Below are 18570 nucleotides of genomic sequence, written 5' to 3' on the forward strand. Positions count from 1 at the left end.
CTAATAACATATATATATATATATTATCTGTATCTGTTTAGTTTGGCTCAGAGTAAAGCTCCATGTACGTGATAACAAAACAAATGAGGACAAGAAGAAATGTGTTGCGTTTTGGTTGGAGCGCTACGCCAAAAGGGAGCCGGGAAAACTCCTGACTGTTGTCTTTGACATGGCTGAGTGTGGACTGAGTAACGTGGTAAGTTACCGACATTTACCAGATGTTAACTGTGTGACATTCATCCGCTCAATGCCAACTTTTAATCCCCATTAACTTGCATTGGGGTCGGGTTTCGGACGAAACTCCGACTTTTTTTGCCCTAGTCGGACCAGTTTCGTCTGAAACAAATTTTGTTTCATGAAACCTGATCCGACCAAAGTCGCTCAACTCTAGTGGTGACTGATATATGTTAAGATATTAATTCACACTTCATGTTCTCCCATTTTGCATCTATTAAAAAACTCCTCTTTTTAATCTAAGATGATTTGAGAGGCCCTTTATTTAGTGTCTCCCGCTGGGCTAATGTGTTTTAGAAGCGAGACCCATATCTCGGTAGGCTCAACATTAAAGCGGACTTTGAAGGCAGTGAAGATTTGTTCATTGCGTACCTGTATTATAGTTGTGAAGGTATCGTGCGCCGGTGTCCCACAAATCAAGATTTCGTACAATTTGAAACCTTTAGCGGAGTGTGTACATTTACACATCAAAAATCTGGCGGGGAATAAAAGGCTTTCAAGTCGTTTTTATCTTTTTCCCTTTGATGGAAGGAATGACCTTTTCTGTTTTAAGTTTCTATTTCTTGCAATAATTACTCAAGTGATTGAACAAATGCAGTTGTAGATTTAGGATCTGGACGGCTTTACCCATTTTTTTTTTTTTTTTTTTTTTTTCCTGAAAAATTATTGCATCTGAATTTAAACAGGAATTCCACTCAGTCCTGAGAATGAAGGCGGCTCTGTGCTGTTTTTGCACTCCATGCCCTGTATAGTGTTGCACAGGGTCATTGCTGGCCGTTGTCGCTGAGCGGCTTCATTGGAGTGATGGAGGCCGGCCGCAGTTCCCTGCACGGTAGGGAGCCACCGCTATGGGGCAGCCTGCTTCATTCTCAGGATTGGTGGTGGTCCCATAGATCATTAATGGGGTATTCCACGCTTTAGAATTTCTCACCGACCCGCCGTGGGAACCCTCATTGAGTGGTGGCCAGGCATGTGCACCGCTGCTCCTTTCTTTTTCTATGGAGCTGCTGGAGAGAATTTAGTACAATGCTCGTGTTTTTCTGGCATAGAATGATTGATGGTGGCTGTGGTGTACAGGCGCTGCCACTGCTCAGTCTACGGATAGGTGATGGCTTCTTAAAGATAAGATGGCGATAGTGAAATGCCCTCATTTACTAAGATAGCAATACCCCTTTGACCTCTTGGCAATGCGCGCCGTATATGTACGCCTTATGTGTGGAGCGGGCTCAGGAGCTGAGCCTGCCCCATTCCTGGCAGATGATGTCTGTGTCATTCGGCCATCATATGCCTCTAACAAAAGTAGTTTCCCCCTCCCCCGCTGCTAACCTCTTAAATGCTGCTGTTAGGGCCCCGTCACACATAGCGACTCACCAGCGATCCCGACAATGATATGAACTTGTCAGGATCGCTGGTGTGTCGCTACATGATCGCTGGTGATCTGCCAAACAGGCAGATCTCAGCAGCAATCAGGACAGCGACACGCGGCTAACAAGCGCGGCGCTTAGAAACCCGATGTTTACCTTGGTTACCAGCTCCCTGCACCAGCGCGCTGGTATCTAACGTACACATCAGGTTTCTAAGTGCAGCGCTTAGAAACCCGAAGTTTAACTTGGTTACCAGCTCGCTGATCGCTGGTCTCCCGCCTGCCACATGCAGCGATGCGTGCTGGCCAGCGGGAGACCAACGATCAAAAAATGTCCAGGCCATTCGAGCATGATCAGCGATACACGGTGGGGGCGGTCACTGATAAGTGTCACACACAGCGATCTCACTGGTGAGATCGCTGTTGCATCACAAAACTTGCGACTCAACGACGCTAGCGAGATCACTGTGTGTGACGGGGGCTTTAGAGATTGAAGCTGGCGGCCCAGGGGCGCACCGTTCCATCCGCTCATTAAAGCTGTAGCCTTTAAAGGGGTATCCCCTATCTCCAAGACCCTATCCCAATATGTAGCAGGTGTAATTATAATAATATTAGCAAATACCTCCAATTAGAAATGTAGTTTAGTTTTTCTTATTCGCTATGTCTCTTTCCTTATGTGCAGGCATTGCAGGACCTTAAATATCCATGGTTACGACCACTAATATAGTGACAACTAGTTGCTAGTGGTCGTAACCATAGATACCGAAGTTCCTGCAATGCCTGCACATGAGGGAAAGAGACATAGCAAATAAGGAAAAACCATACCAAGTTTCTAATTGGTGGTATTTGTTGATATCCTTATTATTACACCTACTATATATGGGGATAGGATCTTGGAGATGGGAATACCCCTTTTAAGCATAGTTGTGCTCGAAGTTCTCAGAGTTGTACATTTACCTGGTGCCCGGCTGGCCAGGCAGTAATCTATGCCAGTATCCCCATGACAACACTTCTTAGCTCCATGAATTAGCTCAGTGTTTCAGTGGATATACTGGATATAATAAAGAATAATCTTTCCTAGCCCGTCAGAAATAAAATAAGAGATTTATTTGTTTTATATTGGGCCCATGATAACTAAAGTTGCTAAAGCACCAGGCCAGGCACTGTTACCATGGGAGCACGGCTCGAGAAGCTCTCATTATTGCAGGACTTTAATTTCAAGTGTTTATAATATTTATTAGGTGTAATAATAGCAAATCCCTCCAATTAGAAATGTAGTCTAGTTCTTCTGATAAGCTATGTCGCGTACTCATTGTGCAGGGCACTGCAGTAGGTTAGATATCCATGGTTACAACCACAAACAACTAACTGTCAATATATGAGTGTTCGAAACCATGGATACATAAGCTACTGCAATGCCCTGCACGTGGGATAAGCAACATAGTGAATCAGAAGAACTATACTAGATTTCTCATTGGAGGTATTTGCTAATATTATTAATATTACACCTACTATATATTGGGATGGGATGTTGGCGATAAGAATACCCCTTTAAAGTTCGGCTCCTACTGGGCGTATTCTTCTGGGGTTTAACCATAGCCGCCAGTCTTTTGCATGCCATTTAATATGCCACCATAGCAGTCACATATTCACTGTAGGAACTGCCATATTCCCTACCGCCCATCTCTCCTAGGTCTGCAAAAGACTGGGTTCACATCTGTGCTCCTAGATCAAAAGTTCTGGGAGTACTAGATCTGTTACCAAAAGCGCCCAATGGAACCTGTTGACTACAATGAGGTGTGCCATTACACTGGGGGTGGGGGGGGATAAATCAACGCTACCCTATATTTTTACTATTTTTTTTTTTTTCTTTTTTTTTCTTTTTAAAAGAATCCAGGTCTCCAGCATCCAGCACAGGTCTGAGCCTGAGAAAGCTGAGTATACTAAAAGCTCTCCCATAGTAGGACGGTGCGTGGGATTGTACTCGCCCGTGATTTTCTCATTGTAGGGGAAATAATCTTTCCAGAATTTGTATTTCCGCTTAGTAGAATCTTTTTCCCATTGTGAATTATCTCTCGGAACAACCTTAGCGATAATTCTATTTGTAATCTGCGGCGGTGCCCGCTCTCTCCGCGTCTGATATCTTCTGCATAGTAATAAGCAAATTCATATCGCTTGTAAAAAAAAAAAAAAAAAAAAAAAAAAAAAAAACGCGGTTCTCATTGCGAGCGGCTTCATTAGAGGAGGTTGTTCTCCAGATAACGGGCATTTGCATATGTAATCCTCCTGGGTTTTTAGTTTGCGGAGATAAAGTGAAGTTTTTTTGTTTTTTTTTTTCTTCATTTTGAAGTGGAAGTGATCTATTTCCAAAAGGACGGTGCCTGAAGGACATCCGTCCTGTGGAGTGGGTGAGATGTCGTACTATGTGCTCGTACGGTGATGCCTTATTAGCAGACCGTGGCTCAGCCTTGTGCTAATATTATGTCATCCAGGGAGAGGGACATCGTGATGGGCAGGGGCATTAATTACAGCGGCGGATCAAATCCCTAGAAATCGAGCATGAAACGTGGCAAATGGGCAGAAATCGCCTTTAATATTATTATTTGTACTTCACAGGCCACTTTTTGCACAATCGGTGTTCCAATTGTACTCAGATCAGAAGATCGGACCCGGCCGCTGGGCCTCCTAACCTGAGCTTACCTCCTACTATACAGTATGTCTACCTTTACCAGGCCATCGGCTGAAGTCCGGAGACTCCGCCGTCGGGGCCGAGTCATCTGATCTGAGCACGGTCCTTATTCCACGGGCATGTGAAACCAGTTTTAGAATACAATTTCAAGGCTGGCACATTTAGGGGAATTACTGGTATCATCAACAGGTAAGCAAGTCGTAGATCAAATGATCTCTAAAAGGGTTAAAGTTAAAGATAACACATTTTCCTCTGTGTTTTAGGCAAAAAAATATATATATTGTCATTTTTTTTTTTTTTTTTTTTTTTTTTTTTTTTTTTTACAAAAAGCAAACTGGGCTGTTGCAAAAGTTTGGGGTGTAGCCCTACACATTGGCACTGTTCAGCCAGTGATTGAATAGATAAGTAGTTATTAAAGGGAATCTGTTGGCAGGTTTTTGCTATGTAATCTGAGAGAACCTTAAAGGGGTTGTCCGTGCCAAATCAATAAGTCTGCGACCACTCTGTGATCGAGTGATTGCAGACTTATTGATTGGGTCCGGACAACCCCTTTAATGTTAGGAGCAGAGGCCTTCATGACAGGGATTTGTCACTTACCGTGTTTTGCTCTTTCTATACATTCAGTGTTTTCTCAGCAGGAGATTATCATTACAGGACTAGGTGCCTCGTGCCTTCTAGTCCAACCACTCCCCCAGCACTGATCAGCAGCTCTCTGTTACTACACCATGTACACAGAAAGCTATGGTGTGGCTGGGTTATATACAGATCCAAAACCTGCTAACAGGTTCTCTTTAACACATTTTCATCTCTTAGCCGTTTTTTTATTATTCCAGGTAACCCACTAAATGTACTCTTCTTCATCGCTTTTGCGTTCTAGTTTGAAGATTATACTTTTTTTTTCCCCATAAGAATAACGTATCTGTGCTTACAGTGACAATAATATTCTCCTTTCTTGTCTCTGGATAAACTTTTGTTATGTTAACTGAAACTTTTGTAATGGAAATATTCTTCACTTTTAGGACATGGATTTTGTTCGCTTTGTAATCAGCTGTTTTAAGATCTACTACCCCAGATACCTGTGTAAGTAGCATCCTAACTAATGTTCACAGTAGTGGTGTATCGGGGATTTATTGGTTGCCAACATGTGACATGATAGATTTTTCTTCTTGAGTTCCGCTTCACCATGATTAGTTTCCCTTAGTAAGGGTGGGTGCGGAGGAGAGAATCTGTCCGTTATGCTGGTCACACTCTGATCAGACTGTCAGCATAGTGTGCTCGGATTCTCTTGGATGAGGACAAAGTGGAGAAAAAAAATTTCTCCACCTTCTCCATTCTTGTCAGTCTGGGAATCCGACTGCACTCAGATGTCATCCGAGCGCAGTCCGATGACTTTTATGCACGCATTGATTGCATGGCCAAGCGCGATCCGAATAAAGACTTTGGCACGGTGCGATTCTTTCCTCTGTCCGAGGACAAAATCGAATATGTGCACGGCTCGATAGAATAACATTGGTCCAAGTACGATCCGATGTTTTGTTGGATCGCACTCGGACCGAAAATGCTGCCATAATGGTGTAGACATAAATTACTGCTTTCACTGGTCATAGACACAGAAAGGGGGAAAGCTTTATTCATTAAGAGGTTCCTTGGCGTCCCACCATGTCTTCATAGATCTCATGTGTTTGGTATGGAGCTTTTAGCGACAAGGGGATCACTATTTACTCAGACCCCACTCAATAAGTATAAAGGGGTTTTCACAAAATCACAAGTTACCTCCTGCCCATAAGATTGGGGATAATTCGCTCTTGTCTACGATCCCCAGGATTTGGCGGAGCACCATGTAGAGTGGAGCACCGGTGCAGATGCCCGACCTCCAGTCATTGACTGCGGGAGAAAGCCGAGGGCAGCACTTGGCCGGTTCTGACAGTCCTCTTGACAATGAATGGAGGGGAGACTGAGCATGTGCACGGTTAAACATTCTGCAGAACCCCATCCTCCAGATTGTCGGGGTCCCAAAGTCCAGACTCTCAGCGATCTGCAAGTTATCCCCCACTTAAAGGATAATCTGGGAAAAGCTCATCAGGACAACCCCTTTAATGCAGCCGCTAGCCCACCGATCAGCTGGTTGTGTCAATGGAACAACCTTCCATGCGGCACCAAGCTTTTCGATAGCACAAATCGCAGAATAATGGAATCCTTACCAAAAACCGTGGCCATTCCAAAATCGATTGTTCTCGTGTTTTGTAGTGTTATCCAGTAATATTCATAAGTGGCAACAAATCAAATGTGCTTGTGTATTGTCCAATGACTTATTCACTCCCCCACTTCTCATGGTTTTTTTTTTTTTTTTTAGCAAAGATTGTGATATTTGAAATGCCTTGGATAATGAACGGTAAGTTTAATTTTTATTATTTCATTGTTGCTTCAAGGTCTTTTATGTTGTTGGCTAGTCTAGGATAATAGGCTGCGCTATGTTGGTCTAGGGCAGAACAAAGGGTTAACATTGGATTTCCTTAGCGCTTAGGACAATGCCTCCTCCTTTCCTTGGTGGTCTATGGAGGAAGGGTTACTATATGATTCCTTAGTGGTCTAGCATAGAAGCGGTAAGGCCTCGCTTCTTCTTATAGAAGTTCTTAATGGGTTGTCTGCTACGACTATATTAACCACTTCATGACCAAGCCTATTTTGACCTTAATGACCTGGCCATTTTTTGCAATTCTGACCAGTGTCCCTTTACGAGGTAATAACTCTGGAACGCTTCAACGGATCCTAGCGATTCAGAGATTGTTTTTTCGTGACATATTGGGCTTCATGTTAGTGGTAAATTTAGGTCGATAAATTTTGCGTTTATTTGTGAAAAAATCACAAATTTGGCGAAAATTTCGCAATTTTCAAATTTTGAATTTTTATTCTGTTAAACCAGACAGTTATGTGACACAAAATAGTTACCAAATAACATTTCCCACATGTCTACTTTACATCAGCACAATTTTGGAAGCAAAATTTTTTTTTTGTTAGGAAGTTATAAGGGTTAAAAGTTGACCAGCGATTTCTCATTTTTACAACAAAATTTAAAAAAACATTTTTTTTTTAGAGACCACCTCACATTTGAAGCCACTTTGAGGGGTCTATATGGCAGGAAATACCCAAAAGTGACACCATTCTAAAAACTGCACCCCTCAAGCTACTCAAAACTACATTCAAGAAGATTATTAACCCTTCAGGTGTTTCACAGGAACTAAATCAACGTGGAAATAAAAAAATGGACATTTTAATTTTTCCAACAAAAATTTTCCTTTAGCAACAATTTTTTCATTTTTACATAGACAACAGGATGAAATGGATCCTAAAATTTGTTGGGCAATTTCTCCTGAGTACACCGATACCTCATATGTGGTTATAAACCACTGTTTGGGCGCACGGCAGGGCCCGGAAGAGAAGGAGCGCCGTTTGACTTTTTGAATGGAAAATATGCTGGAATATTTAGCGGTTGCCATGTCACGTTTGGAGAGTCGCTGTGTGCCTAAACTTTGGCGCTCCCTCACAAGTGACCCCATTTTGGAAACTAGACCCCCCAAGGAACTTATCTACATGCATAGTGGACACTTTGAACCCCCAGGTGCTTCACAAATTGATCCGTAAAAAAAAAGTACTTTTTTTTTCCACAAAAATTTTCTTTTAGCCTCAGGTTTTTCATTTTCACATGGGCAACAGGAAAAATGGATCCTAAAATTTCTCCTGAGTACACCGATACCTCATATGTGGTCATAAACCACTGTTTGGGCGCACGGCAGGGAAGGGAAGGAGCGCTATTTGACTTTTTGAATGGAAAATTAGCTCCAATCGTTATCGGACACCATGTCGCGTTTGGGGAACCCCTGATGTGCCTAAACAGTGAAAAACCCCCACAAGTGACACCATTTTGGAAACTAGACCCCTTATGGAACTTATCTAGATGCATAGTGATCACTTTGAACCCCCAAGTGCTTCACAAAAGTTTATAATGCAGACCGTGAAAATAAAAAATATTTTTTTTTCCTCAAAAAATTATTTTTTAGTCCGCAATTTTTTATTTTCACAAGGGTAATAGGAGAAATTGGACCCCAAAAGTTGTTGTTCAGTTCGTCCTGAGTACGCTGGTACCCCATATGTGGGGGGGAACCACTGTTTGGGTACACGTCGGGGCTCAGAAGGGAAGTAGTGACATTTTGAAATACTGACTTTGATGGAATGGTCTGCGAGCATCATGTTACATTTGCAGAGCCCCTGATGTACCTAACCTGTGGAAACCCCCCACAAGTGACCCCATTTTGGAAACTAGACCTCCCAAGGAACTTATCTAGATGTGTGGTGAGCACTTTGAACCCCCAAGTGCTTCACAGAAGTTTATAATGCCCGGGCGTGAAAATAAAAAATCATTTTTTTTCCTTTTCGGTGGGGGGCTGCTGTCATCCTAAGGATAGATCAATATCAAACTGGTAGACCGCCCTCTTAATATTTGAACCCTTGGCGGTTTAGGCTAGAGGTGATGGGTCATCCCTTTCCGTAATGACAGCTCCTTTGGTTGTCTATGGTTGAAGTGTTCATTTTTGATTCTCTGGTGGTCCGGCATACAGGATGGTCTCTTAGTTTACTGTCCTTCCCAGTCTCCCATACATTATCCAACCAGTAATAGGGAAAGTAGGTCAGATACTGTAAAGCTCCGGCCTCATACATAGCAATATTGCCGTATGCAGCTTCTTCCCTTTGCCGGATGTTGTGCTGCGCCACAGGATAAACCCAGAGTAAAACATAACCCTGTATACAATGCTCCGATGTGGACGCTGCCGACGTCAGGATTCTCAGGCACTAGGATGAGCAGTTATAGTGAGCGGTAGCTTCTTCAGGCCACACTCTTCATACCGCGGCCGATCATGCGTGTCCTGCCCATGACAGGCAGCTGAACGCTATGTGCCTGGCAGTGCTCAAACACATCAGTGCTAGGCGAGGAGACAGGACCGCCAGGCCATGGTCAGAGGGGTTTTTTTTTTGTAGCCCTGAAAATGCAGTGAATTTGTACATTTTACTGTAACTGTAGTGCTGTGGGGTAAGAGGCGCATTGTCCTCCCCGCTAGGACGCTAATTCACCAGCCATGATGTATGCAAAGTAGCTTCTCACTTAAATAGATGTCATCTAGTAAAAGGAATTTTACATTGTTCTATTATTTCATGTCCATTGTGAGTTTATTATTTTTTTATGTAATGTTACGTGCCTGTTAGATACTGTATTATATTCTTATTATGTACTGAAAGCCTGTTTGCCCCCTTTTTCGCCTGTATAAAGGAGTATGCCATACTATGTAGTAACATAGTAACATAGTTATTAAGGTTGAAGGAAGACTTTAAGTCCATCTAGTTCAACCCATATCCTATCCTAACTTGCCCTAACATGTTGATCCAGAGGAAGGCAAAAAAACCCCATGTGGCAAACAGTAAGCTTCACATTGGGGAAAAAAATTCCTTCCCGACTCCACATACGGCAATCAGACTAGCTCCCTGGATCAACGCAATATTAACGAAACTAGTGTATATACCCTGTAATATTATACTTTTCAAGAAAGGCATCCAGTCCCTTCTTAAATTTTAGTAGTGAATCACTCATTACAACATCATATGGCAGAGAGTTCCATAGTCTCACTGCTCTTACAGTAAAGAATCCGCGTCTGTGAGTATGCTTAAACCTTCTTTCCTCCAGACGTAGAGGATGCCCCCTTGTCCCCGTCACAGGTCTAATAGTAAAAAGATCATTAGAAAGGTCTTTGTACTGTCCCCGCATATATTTATACATTGTAATAAGATCAACCCTAAGCCTTCGATTTTCCAAACTAAATAACCCCAAGTGTAATAACCTGTCTTGGTATTGCAGACCCCCCAGTTCCCTAATAACCTTGGTCGCTCTTCTCTGCCCCCGCTCCAGTTCAGCTATGTCTTTCTTATACACCAATAATACACCAGAGACCAGAACTGTACACAGTATTCTAAGTGTGGTCGCACTAGTGACCTATTTAGAGGTAAATTTATGTTCCCCTCATGAGCATCTATGCCTCTTTTAATGCATCCCATTATTTTATTTGCCTTTGCAGCAGCTGCTGACACTGGCCACTAAATGTCAGTTTGTCAGCCACCCATACACCCAGGTCTTTTTCAGTGACAGTTTTGCCCAGTGCCCATAATTATACATCTTGTTCGTTCTACCCAAGTGCATGACCTTACATTTATCCCCATTAAAGCTCATTTGCCATTTATCAGCCCAAGCTTCTAGTTTACATAAATCCTCCTGGAATATAAAATTGTCCTCCTCTGTATTGATTACCCTGCAGAGTTTAGTGTCATCTGCAAATATTGAAATTCTACTCTCTCTTTGCCCCTTACAAGGTCATTAATAAATATGTTAAAAAGAAGCGGGCCCAAAACTGACCCCTGTGGTACCCCACTGCTAACCGTGACCCAGTCCGAGTGTGCTCCATTAATAACCACCCTTTGTTTCCTATCCCTGAGCCAGCTCTTAACCCACCCACACATATTTTCCCCTATCCCCATTGTTCTCATTTTATGGATCAACCTTTTGTGTGGCACTGTATCAAAAGCTTTTGAAAAGTCCATGTACGCCACGTCCACTGCATTCCCTTGGTCCAGTCTGGAACTTACCTCTTCATAAAAGCTTATCAGATTAGTCTGACAGGAACGGTCCCTTGTAAACCCATGTTGATATTGGGTCATGAGGTTATTCTTCTTCAGATACTCCAGTATAGTATCTCTTAGAAAACCCTCCAGGATTTTACTCACAGTTGAGGTTAAACTTACTGGCCTATAATTTCCAAGTTCAGTTTTTGTCCCCTTTTTGAATATTGGCACCACATTTGCTATACGCCATTCCTGTGGTACAGACCCTGTTATTATGGAATCTTTAAAGATTAAAAATAATGGTCTATCTATGACTGTGCTTAATTCCTGCAGTACTCTGGGGTGTATCCCATCCTGGCCCGGGGATTTGTCAATTTTAGTGATTTTTAGACGCCGCCGTACTTCCTGCTGGGTTAAGCAGGTGACATTTAATGGAGAATTTTTATCCCTGATCATGTTATCCGTCATGGGATTTTCTTGTGTAAATACTGTTGAAAAAAAGTCATTTAGCATATTGGCTTTTTCCTCATCCACCATTTCACCCAGACTATTTTTAAGGGGACCAACACTATCATTTTTTAGTTTCTTACTATTTATGTAGTTAAAGAATATTTTGGGATTATTTTTACTTTCTCTGGCAATGAGTCTCTCTGTCTCAATCTTTGCTGTCTTGATTTGCTTTTTCCAGAATTTATTTAATCTTCTGTATTCAGTTAATGCCTCATCACTACCTACTTGCTTTAATTCTCTAAATGCTTTATTTTTATCTCTTATTGCGCCCCTTACAGCTCTATTTAGCCATAGTGGTTTCCTCCTATTTCTCTCATGTTTATTCCCATACGGTATATATTGTGCACAGGTCCTATTCAGGATGCTAATAAACGTCTCCCATTTTCTTTGTGTATTTTTATGTCTCAGGATATCGTCCCAATTAATTGCACCAAGATCATCTCTCATCCGTTGGAAATTTGCCTTCCTGAAGTTTAGTGTCCTTGTAACCCCTCTACTACACATCTTATTAAAGGACACCTGATAACTTTTTAATTTGTGATTACTATTACCCAAGTGACCCCCAACCCTTACATTTGATATTCGGTCTGGCCTGTTGGTTAATATTAGGTCTAGCAGTGCCCCCCCTCTTGTTGGGTCCTGACCAGTTGTGAAAGATAATTGTCTCTCATAGTAGTCAGAAACCTATTACCTTTGCTGGAACTGCAGGTTTCTGTTCCCCAATGTATTTCAGGGTAGTTGAAGTCCCCCATAATAATGACTTCTCCTTGAGTCGCTGCTTCATCTATTTGCTTTATGAGGATATTCTCTGTTGCTTCCATTATTTTTGGAGACTTATAACAAACCCCTATCAGTAATTTATTATTTTTCCCCCCTCCCCTTATCTCTACCCACAGGGACTCTACATTTTCATTAGCTTCATACATATTATCAAGAAGGATGGGTTAAGGATGATTTTACATATAAACACACGTCCCCCCCTCGTTTATTTGTTCGGTCATTTCTGAACAGACTATAGCCCTGTAAATTAACCGCCCAGTCATGGCTCTCGTCCAGCCATGTCTCAGATATCCCCACCATGTCATAATTATGTTCCAACAACATTAACTCCCAATTCCTCCATCCTGTTGGCGAGGCTTCTGGCATTAGTATACATGCACTTTATGTATCTCTCTGTACCTCTATTCTTTCTTAAATTATTAACTGTTCTAACCCCACCCCCCTGCCACCCCCACCCCCAATTTCATTATTTGTGCCCAGGTCTCTATCTGCACTGTCTTCCCCTCCTATAAAAGGAATACCCTCCCCCCATTCCCTAGTTTAAACACTCCTCCAATCTTCTAGCCATTTTCTCCCCCAGCACAGCTGCACCCTCCCCATTGAGGTGCAGCCCGTCCCTAGCGTAGAACCTGTAGCCAACTGAGAAGTCGGCCCAGTTCTCCAGGAACCCAAACCCCTCCTTCCTACACCAATTCCTGAGCCACTTATTAACCTCTCTAATCTCCCGTTGCCTCTCTGGTGTGGTACAGGAAGTATTTCCGAAAATACCACCTTGGAGGTCCTTGCTTTAAGCTTACAGCCTAAAGGTACTGTCACACTTAGCGATGTACCAGCGATCCCGACCAGCGATATGACGCGGTCAGGATCGCTGGTACATCGCTAAGTGGTCGCTAGTGAGCTGCCACACAGGCAGATCTCACTAGCGACATCGCTGGGAACTGGGGTCGCTACTTACCTGTCACACCAGGCGATCCTGCGTCCTCCCACCCGGCTCCGCTCGTCATCACAGCAGGAAGCGCCGCAGGAAGCTGACGACGAGAAACAGTCCTGGACGTTCTCGCGCGATCAGCGATAACCAGTGGGGGAGCGGGTTATAGGTAAGTATCACACATAGCGATATTGCTAGCGATATCGCTTAGTGTGACAGGCCCTTACTTCCCTGAAATCATCTTTAAGGACCTTCCACATACCTCTAAAACTTTGTCATTTGTGCCAATGTGCACCATGACCACTGGGTCCTCCCCAGCCCCTCCCAGTAATCTGTCAACCCGATCAGCGATGTGTCAGTCTCGCCAGGTAGGCAGCACACCGTTCGACGATCCCTGTCTTTGTGACAGATTGCCCTATCTGTTCCCCTAATAATTGAGTCTCCCACTACCAGAACCTGTCTGGCCTGCCCTGCTCTCCTATTTTCCCCCCTTACTGGAGCAGACACTCCTCCGCTTTCAGAGGACATGCCTTGCTGCAGCAGTGCTACTCGTGCACTAACACTCCCCTCATCTGCCAACTTAGCAAACTTATTGGGGTGTGCCAGATCAGGACTAGCCTCCCTGGTGCTCTTCCCTCTATCCCGCCTTCTGTCACCCAGCTAGCTGCTTCATTGTCCTGCAGCTCCAACCTAGCATCCCCCCCATATCTATCCCATTGAGCGTCTGCTCAGTGAGACAGGTGATATTTCATGAGGTGTGTGTGTCCTTATTGTTTGTCTCTACATAGTGATGAGCTCAGATACGGTGTTTCTCCGTGTCAATGACATTGAATGGAGTGGCCAGACACATGCCTGACTAGCTACTTCTTTTTTCAGTTCCTCATGGGTGGAGCTTTTGCCTTTAAGCAACAACAGGGAACTTAAGCTCCCAGTTCTGACCATCAGTCCTAGAGTTCCTGCACAGATCTAACAATTATCACCTATCCAGTGGATAGTGATACTTTTTGTAGACTTCAGTATTACTTTACAGGGAATTTGTAATCTGAGTGCTATGACTCCCGTGATATGTCACTTACTGGGCTGTTTGCTGCAATTTTGATAAAAATCACAGCTTTATCTGCTGCAGATTTAGCAGTTCCCTTATGCTAATCTCTGTCTTACCTCACCGCACCACTGATTGGCAGTTTTCTGTGTACACTGTGCATAGGCAGAAATCTGCCAATCAGTTGTGGGGGCAGCATTATAAAGAGCTCATGAATATGGAGGACTACCTGGCAGCAGGTTTACTAGTCCTCAACTGATAATCTCCTGCTGATTGAACTGCTATTTTATCAAAACTACAGCGAGTAGCCCAGTAAATGATACATCAAGGTCTCTGTCTCTTGCTGCTCTCAGTTTAGGTGGCAAAACCCTGCCGACAGATCTTTTCTTAGGCCATGTTCACACGTTGCATTTTTGCAGCATTTTCTTTGCTGCTTTTCATGCAAATTAAAATCTGCTTTTTACAGTACCAGTGTAAGCTATAAGATTTGAGAAATCTCATGCCCACGCTTTCGTTTTTGTTTTTTTTTTCTGACTGAATTGGAAAACAGCTGCTTTTTGTTAACCCGCAGCATGTCCATTCTTTCAGCGTTTTTGCAGCGTTTTTTCACCCATAGAAAGTAATGCAAAAACACAGTTAAAAACATTGCCATTAGTGTTTACAGCGTGCGGGTACAGCAGCATGTGAAACCCACTTATTTTTATGATTTTGCCAACGTTAAACCATAATGTCCCAGTCTCCTCACCCGAGAATGGCAGTTGGCATCAGTACAGTTAAATTCAGTTAGTGATGTGTGTAAAGTAAGCATCGGCCAACCAAGGTGTAGAAGTAAACCATGTCCGACAAGGTGTGAAAGTATAAAATGGACCGACTCCAAATCCTAGAATATATAATAAATTGGGGTCAGTAGTTCACTGCAGGATGTGCTGTAAATGTTTTCATAAGAATTTGGGAAAGTTTTGAAATGTCCTATAAATGTTTTGAAAAGCACAATGAGTGGCCAGCTAATATTATGAAAGTCACACCACGGGGATCACCACATGCAAGTAAAATAGACCATGAGACATTACAAGAAGAAAGACTATGCATATGTGTGGGATCACCGCGCAAAAAAGAGCTAAATCACAAAGCTATATATGAATAATGTTATTATTTGCAGAAAAGCATCAAGAAACAACACACAATTATTTAAAAGCATTTAAAATCAATACAGAGGGACAAAAAATGGTTGATAACATCTAGCCACTGGCTGCAGAAAATAAGTGCACTGAGAGCTCCTTATCACATCCTCATCGTCAGGCTACTCATATTGCTCAATATATACAGACAAAATAGAGGGGCTGATTGACCACAGAACCATATCTGTGTAATGGGGAACACTCAGCTGTTCAGACCTCTAAAGGCGCCCTGTAGTAAGACAGTGTCCGCAAGATAAGCACCATAGTCACAAAGACAATAGATCCCTATCAGGAGTATTCAGGTTATAAAATATACAAAGATAATATTATTTCGACCCCAAAAAGTGGCCCCCCCAGAAATATTCACCGGTGTCCTGAGTCTGCATTGAAAAATCCATCGCTTTGCTCATCCGTCCGTCAGTGACAACAAGCTGCCATATTGGCACTTGTCAGTGTGTGTATTCGTATTACCTGCCTGCTATTTGCACACCAGACTGCAGTCTGCACGAGAGACAGTATTCTCTATTACAGTCAGTGACAGCCGATTATTGTGTACCGTGTCTGCCCTGCAGGAATGCCTGGCTGGGAATAGTTTATAGCCTTGTTATTATACCTGTTCTGCAGAATCGTTTCCTGTCGGGCTGATGAACTGCTCCTCACCTCCGATCCGTGCAGGAAATGGCACTATAATCCTAATAATAAAGGCATAATGTGCACAACGCCACACAAATGATATATATTAGTGCCTCTAAGTGAAGGCTTATAATTAAGTAGTCTGGAAGATGTTACCTGCAGGGCTGTGGAGTCGGAGTTGTGGCGTCGGAGTCGGTGCTCATTTTGGTGGAGTCGGTATAAAATGGACCGACTCCTAAAATATATAATAAATTTTGTACAGTAGTTCAATGCAGAATGTGCGGAATATTTTTTCATAGGAATTTGGGAAAGTTATGAAATCTGTATATATAAAACTGAATGTATGTATGTATGTGTGTATCACCAACCAATCACGAAGCATTTTTCATTTCACCAGAGCTGTTCAAAAGAAGCTGAGCTGTGATTGGTTGCTATGAGCAACAGTTTTCCTTGCAACCAATCACTAAGCACCTCTCATTTCACCAGAGTTGGTTAAAAGAAGGTGAGCTGTGATTGGTTGCTATGAGCAAGTTTTCCCACTTGACAACACCTCAGCAGACACTGACATGGTGGGAGAAATCTAGCATCCCCGTGAACATAAGCTCCCAGCCATTGTCTGCCCCCCTGAAAGGAGCAGAGAGCATATAACAGAGATGAATCCCCCCTCCTGTGCCCTTATACCCATCACACATCCTCCACCACATAGGCACATCTTCTCTCTTAAAGGGATCATTGGTATGGAAGTTAGCGCAATTCCACAAAGCGCTCTGGTTCTGACCCCAGGCCTCTCTTAAAGGGATCCCCGTAATGGAAGTCAGGACCGTTCCACTCAGCTCTGTGGTTCTGACCCCAGGGTCTCTTAAAGGGATCATTGGTATGGAAGTTAGGGCAAATCCACTCTGCGCTTTGGTACTGACCCCAGGCCTTTCTTAAAGGGATCTCCGGTATGGAAATCAGGGCAATTGCCTTCAAATGCTCTGGTACTGACCCCAGGGTCTCTTAAAGGGATCTCCTGTATGGAAGTTAGGGCAAATCCCTCGGTGCTCTGATTCTGACCCCAGGCCTCCCTTAAAGGGATCATTGGTATGCAAGTCAGGGCAAATCCACTCAGTGCTCTGGTTCTGACGCCAGGCTGACAGGATGATGTGGGATATTATGGATAGTAGTCCTGTGGCTCTGGCTGAGCGATGATGTGGGATATTATAGTGAATGTGGCTATACACTCAGATAGAGATATATATATAAAAAAGCAGCACCAAAATAGTAGTGGTGTGAACTGTTTAATAGCCTAGTGGCGTGGCGACGTTTCGGATAGGGCAATCCTTGCTCACAGCTGCCCAAAAGGACGCCCAGGACAGGCATTGCTCGTCTTCAGTAACACATCAACATCAATTGATAGTTGGAATAAATAGACTGCATTCACCACATCTTAAGGTGCAGGGTTTATTTTCAAGTGTAGTATAAGGTTCTTCAGCAGCTGAGGTGTGCAGTATGAGGTTCTGCGGAACAGTATGAGGTTCTGCCCCCTCCCCCCCCCCCCAGGTTTGATCCTGGCTACACCAATGGTGTGAATGTAGCCTGAGGATCTAGGCTTTTTCTTAGCTGAGATAAGTCAGTGCTGCACCCCAGCACCAGTGAAGCTCCTCCTCTACAGACAAGGGTACAAAGTAAATATGTTCTATTTAAATATCTTGATTATTGTATCATAAAAAAATGATTAAATGTCTGATGTTCACATTGTACTACAATAAATTTTTCACTTAAATATAAGCAATATATGTCGGAGTCAGTGTAAGGGAAATTGAGGAGTAGGAGTCGCAGGTTTGGCTTACCGACTCCACAGCCCTGATTACCTGCCTTCGGTCCTGTTCACTTACATGGGGTTAAGCTGCAATTACAGACAGAGCCTAGGATTCGTGGGACGGTCGTGCTGCTGTTAGGAAAAATCTGGCTCTTTTTTTTTTTTTTTTTATTAAAACCTCTTTAATTTGACAGTATAACTAAAGCAGTTGTCCATAGATGGAAACTTATCAATGTGTCTGATCCAAGTACCCCCTGATCACATGAATGGAGGTCCCTAGCCCCCCCTAAGGGACATGCATGTACAGTGGCTGTGCACAAAGTCTGGCCCTGATGAACATGGCCATGCGCACAGGCTTTTAATGGCGGTACACTGCGCACCCCGGACCCCTGTCTTCATGATAAGTGTCGATCTTGGGTTTACCCCCTTTTAAAGATCATTTTCTTGTTATTTTTGAAGAGTAGTATTCCTTCGTTTCTAGGTTCACCTCTTTGCTGTCATTCTATATTTTTAATAAAGTTACGGATACCATAATGGGAACCGGTCGTTCCTCATCAAGATCAGTGGGGTCTATTTGGCATCGATGGGGTTTGTCATATAGCAGATCCATCCCTGTCATCAGTTCTCCTCCAAATATGTAGCAGAGTAACAAAACCCGGAATGCCGGTGTGAACTTGGCCTTTGGTGTGTCTGTACTGTATCTGGGAAAACTGACAGCCAGTATGGTGTCTTCACAGCACTCATAAAAA

The 18570-nt window shown here is 43.2% G+C and overlaps 1 protein-coding gene across 1 annotated transcript in view; it reads left to right on the plus strand.

Moving 5' to 3' along the window:
* MOSPD2 (motile sperm domain containing 2) overlaps window positions 1–18570 on the plus strand; it is a 116259-nt gene that overhangs the window by 39205 nt on the left and 58484 nt on the right. The window contains exons 5-7 of the mRNA XM_073565241.1: window positions 42–196; window positions 5306–5366; window positions 6640–6678. Coding sequence (XP_073421342.1) covers window positions 42–196; window positions 5306–5366; window positions 6640–6678 — 255 coding nt within the window. The remainder of the gene's footprint in view (window positions 1–41; window positions 197–5305; window positions 5367–6639; window positions 6679–18570) is intronic.

This window comes from Dendrobates tinctorius, unplaced genomic scaffold (genome assembly GCF_039654945.1).
Source record: "Dendrobates tinctorius isolate UK_male_01 unplaced genomic scaffold, ASM3965494v1 ptg000016l, whole genome shotgun sequence".
Lineage (NCBI taxonomy): Eukaryota > Metazoa > Chordata > Amphibia > Anura > Dendrobatidae > Dendrobates > Dendrobates tinctorius.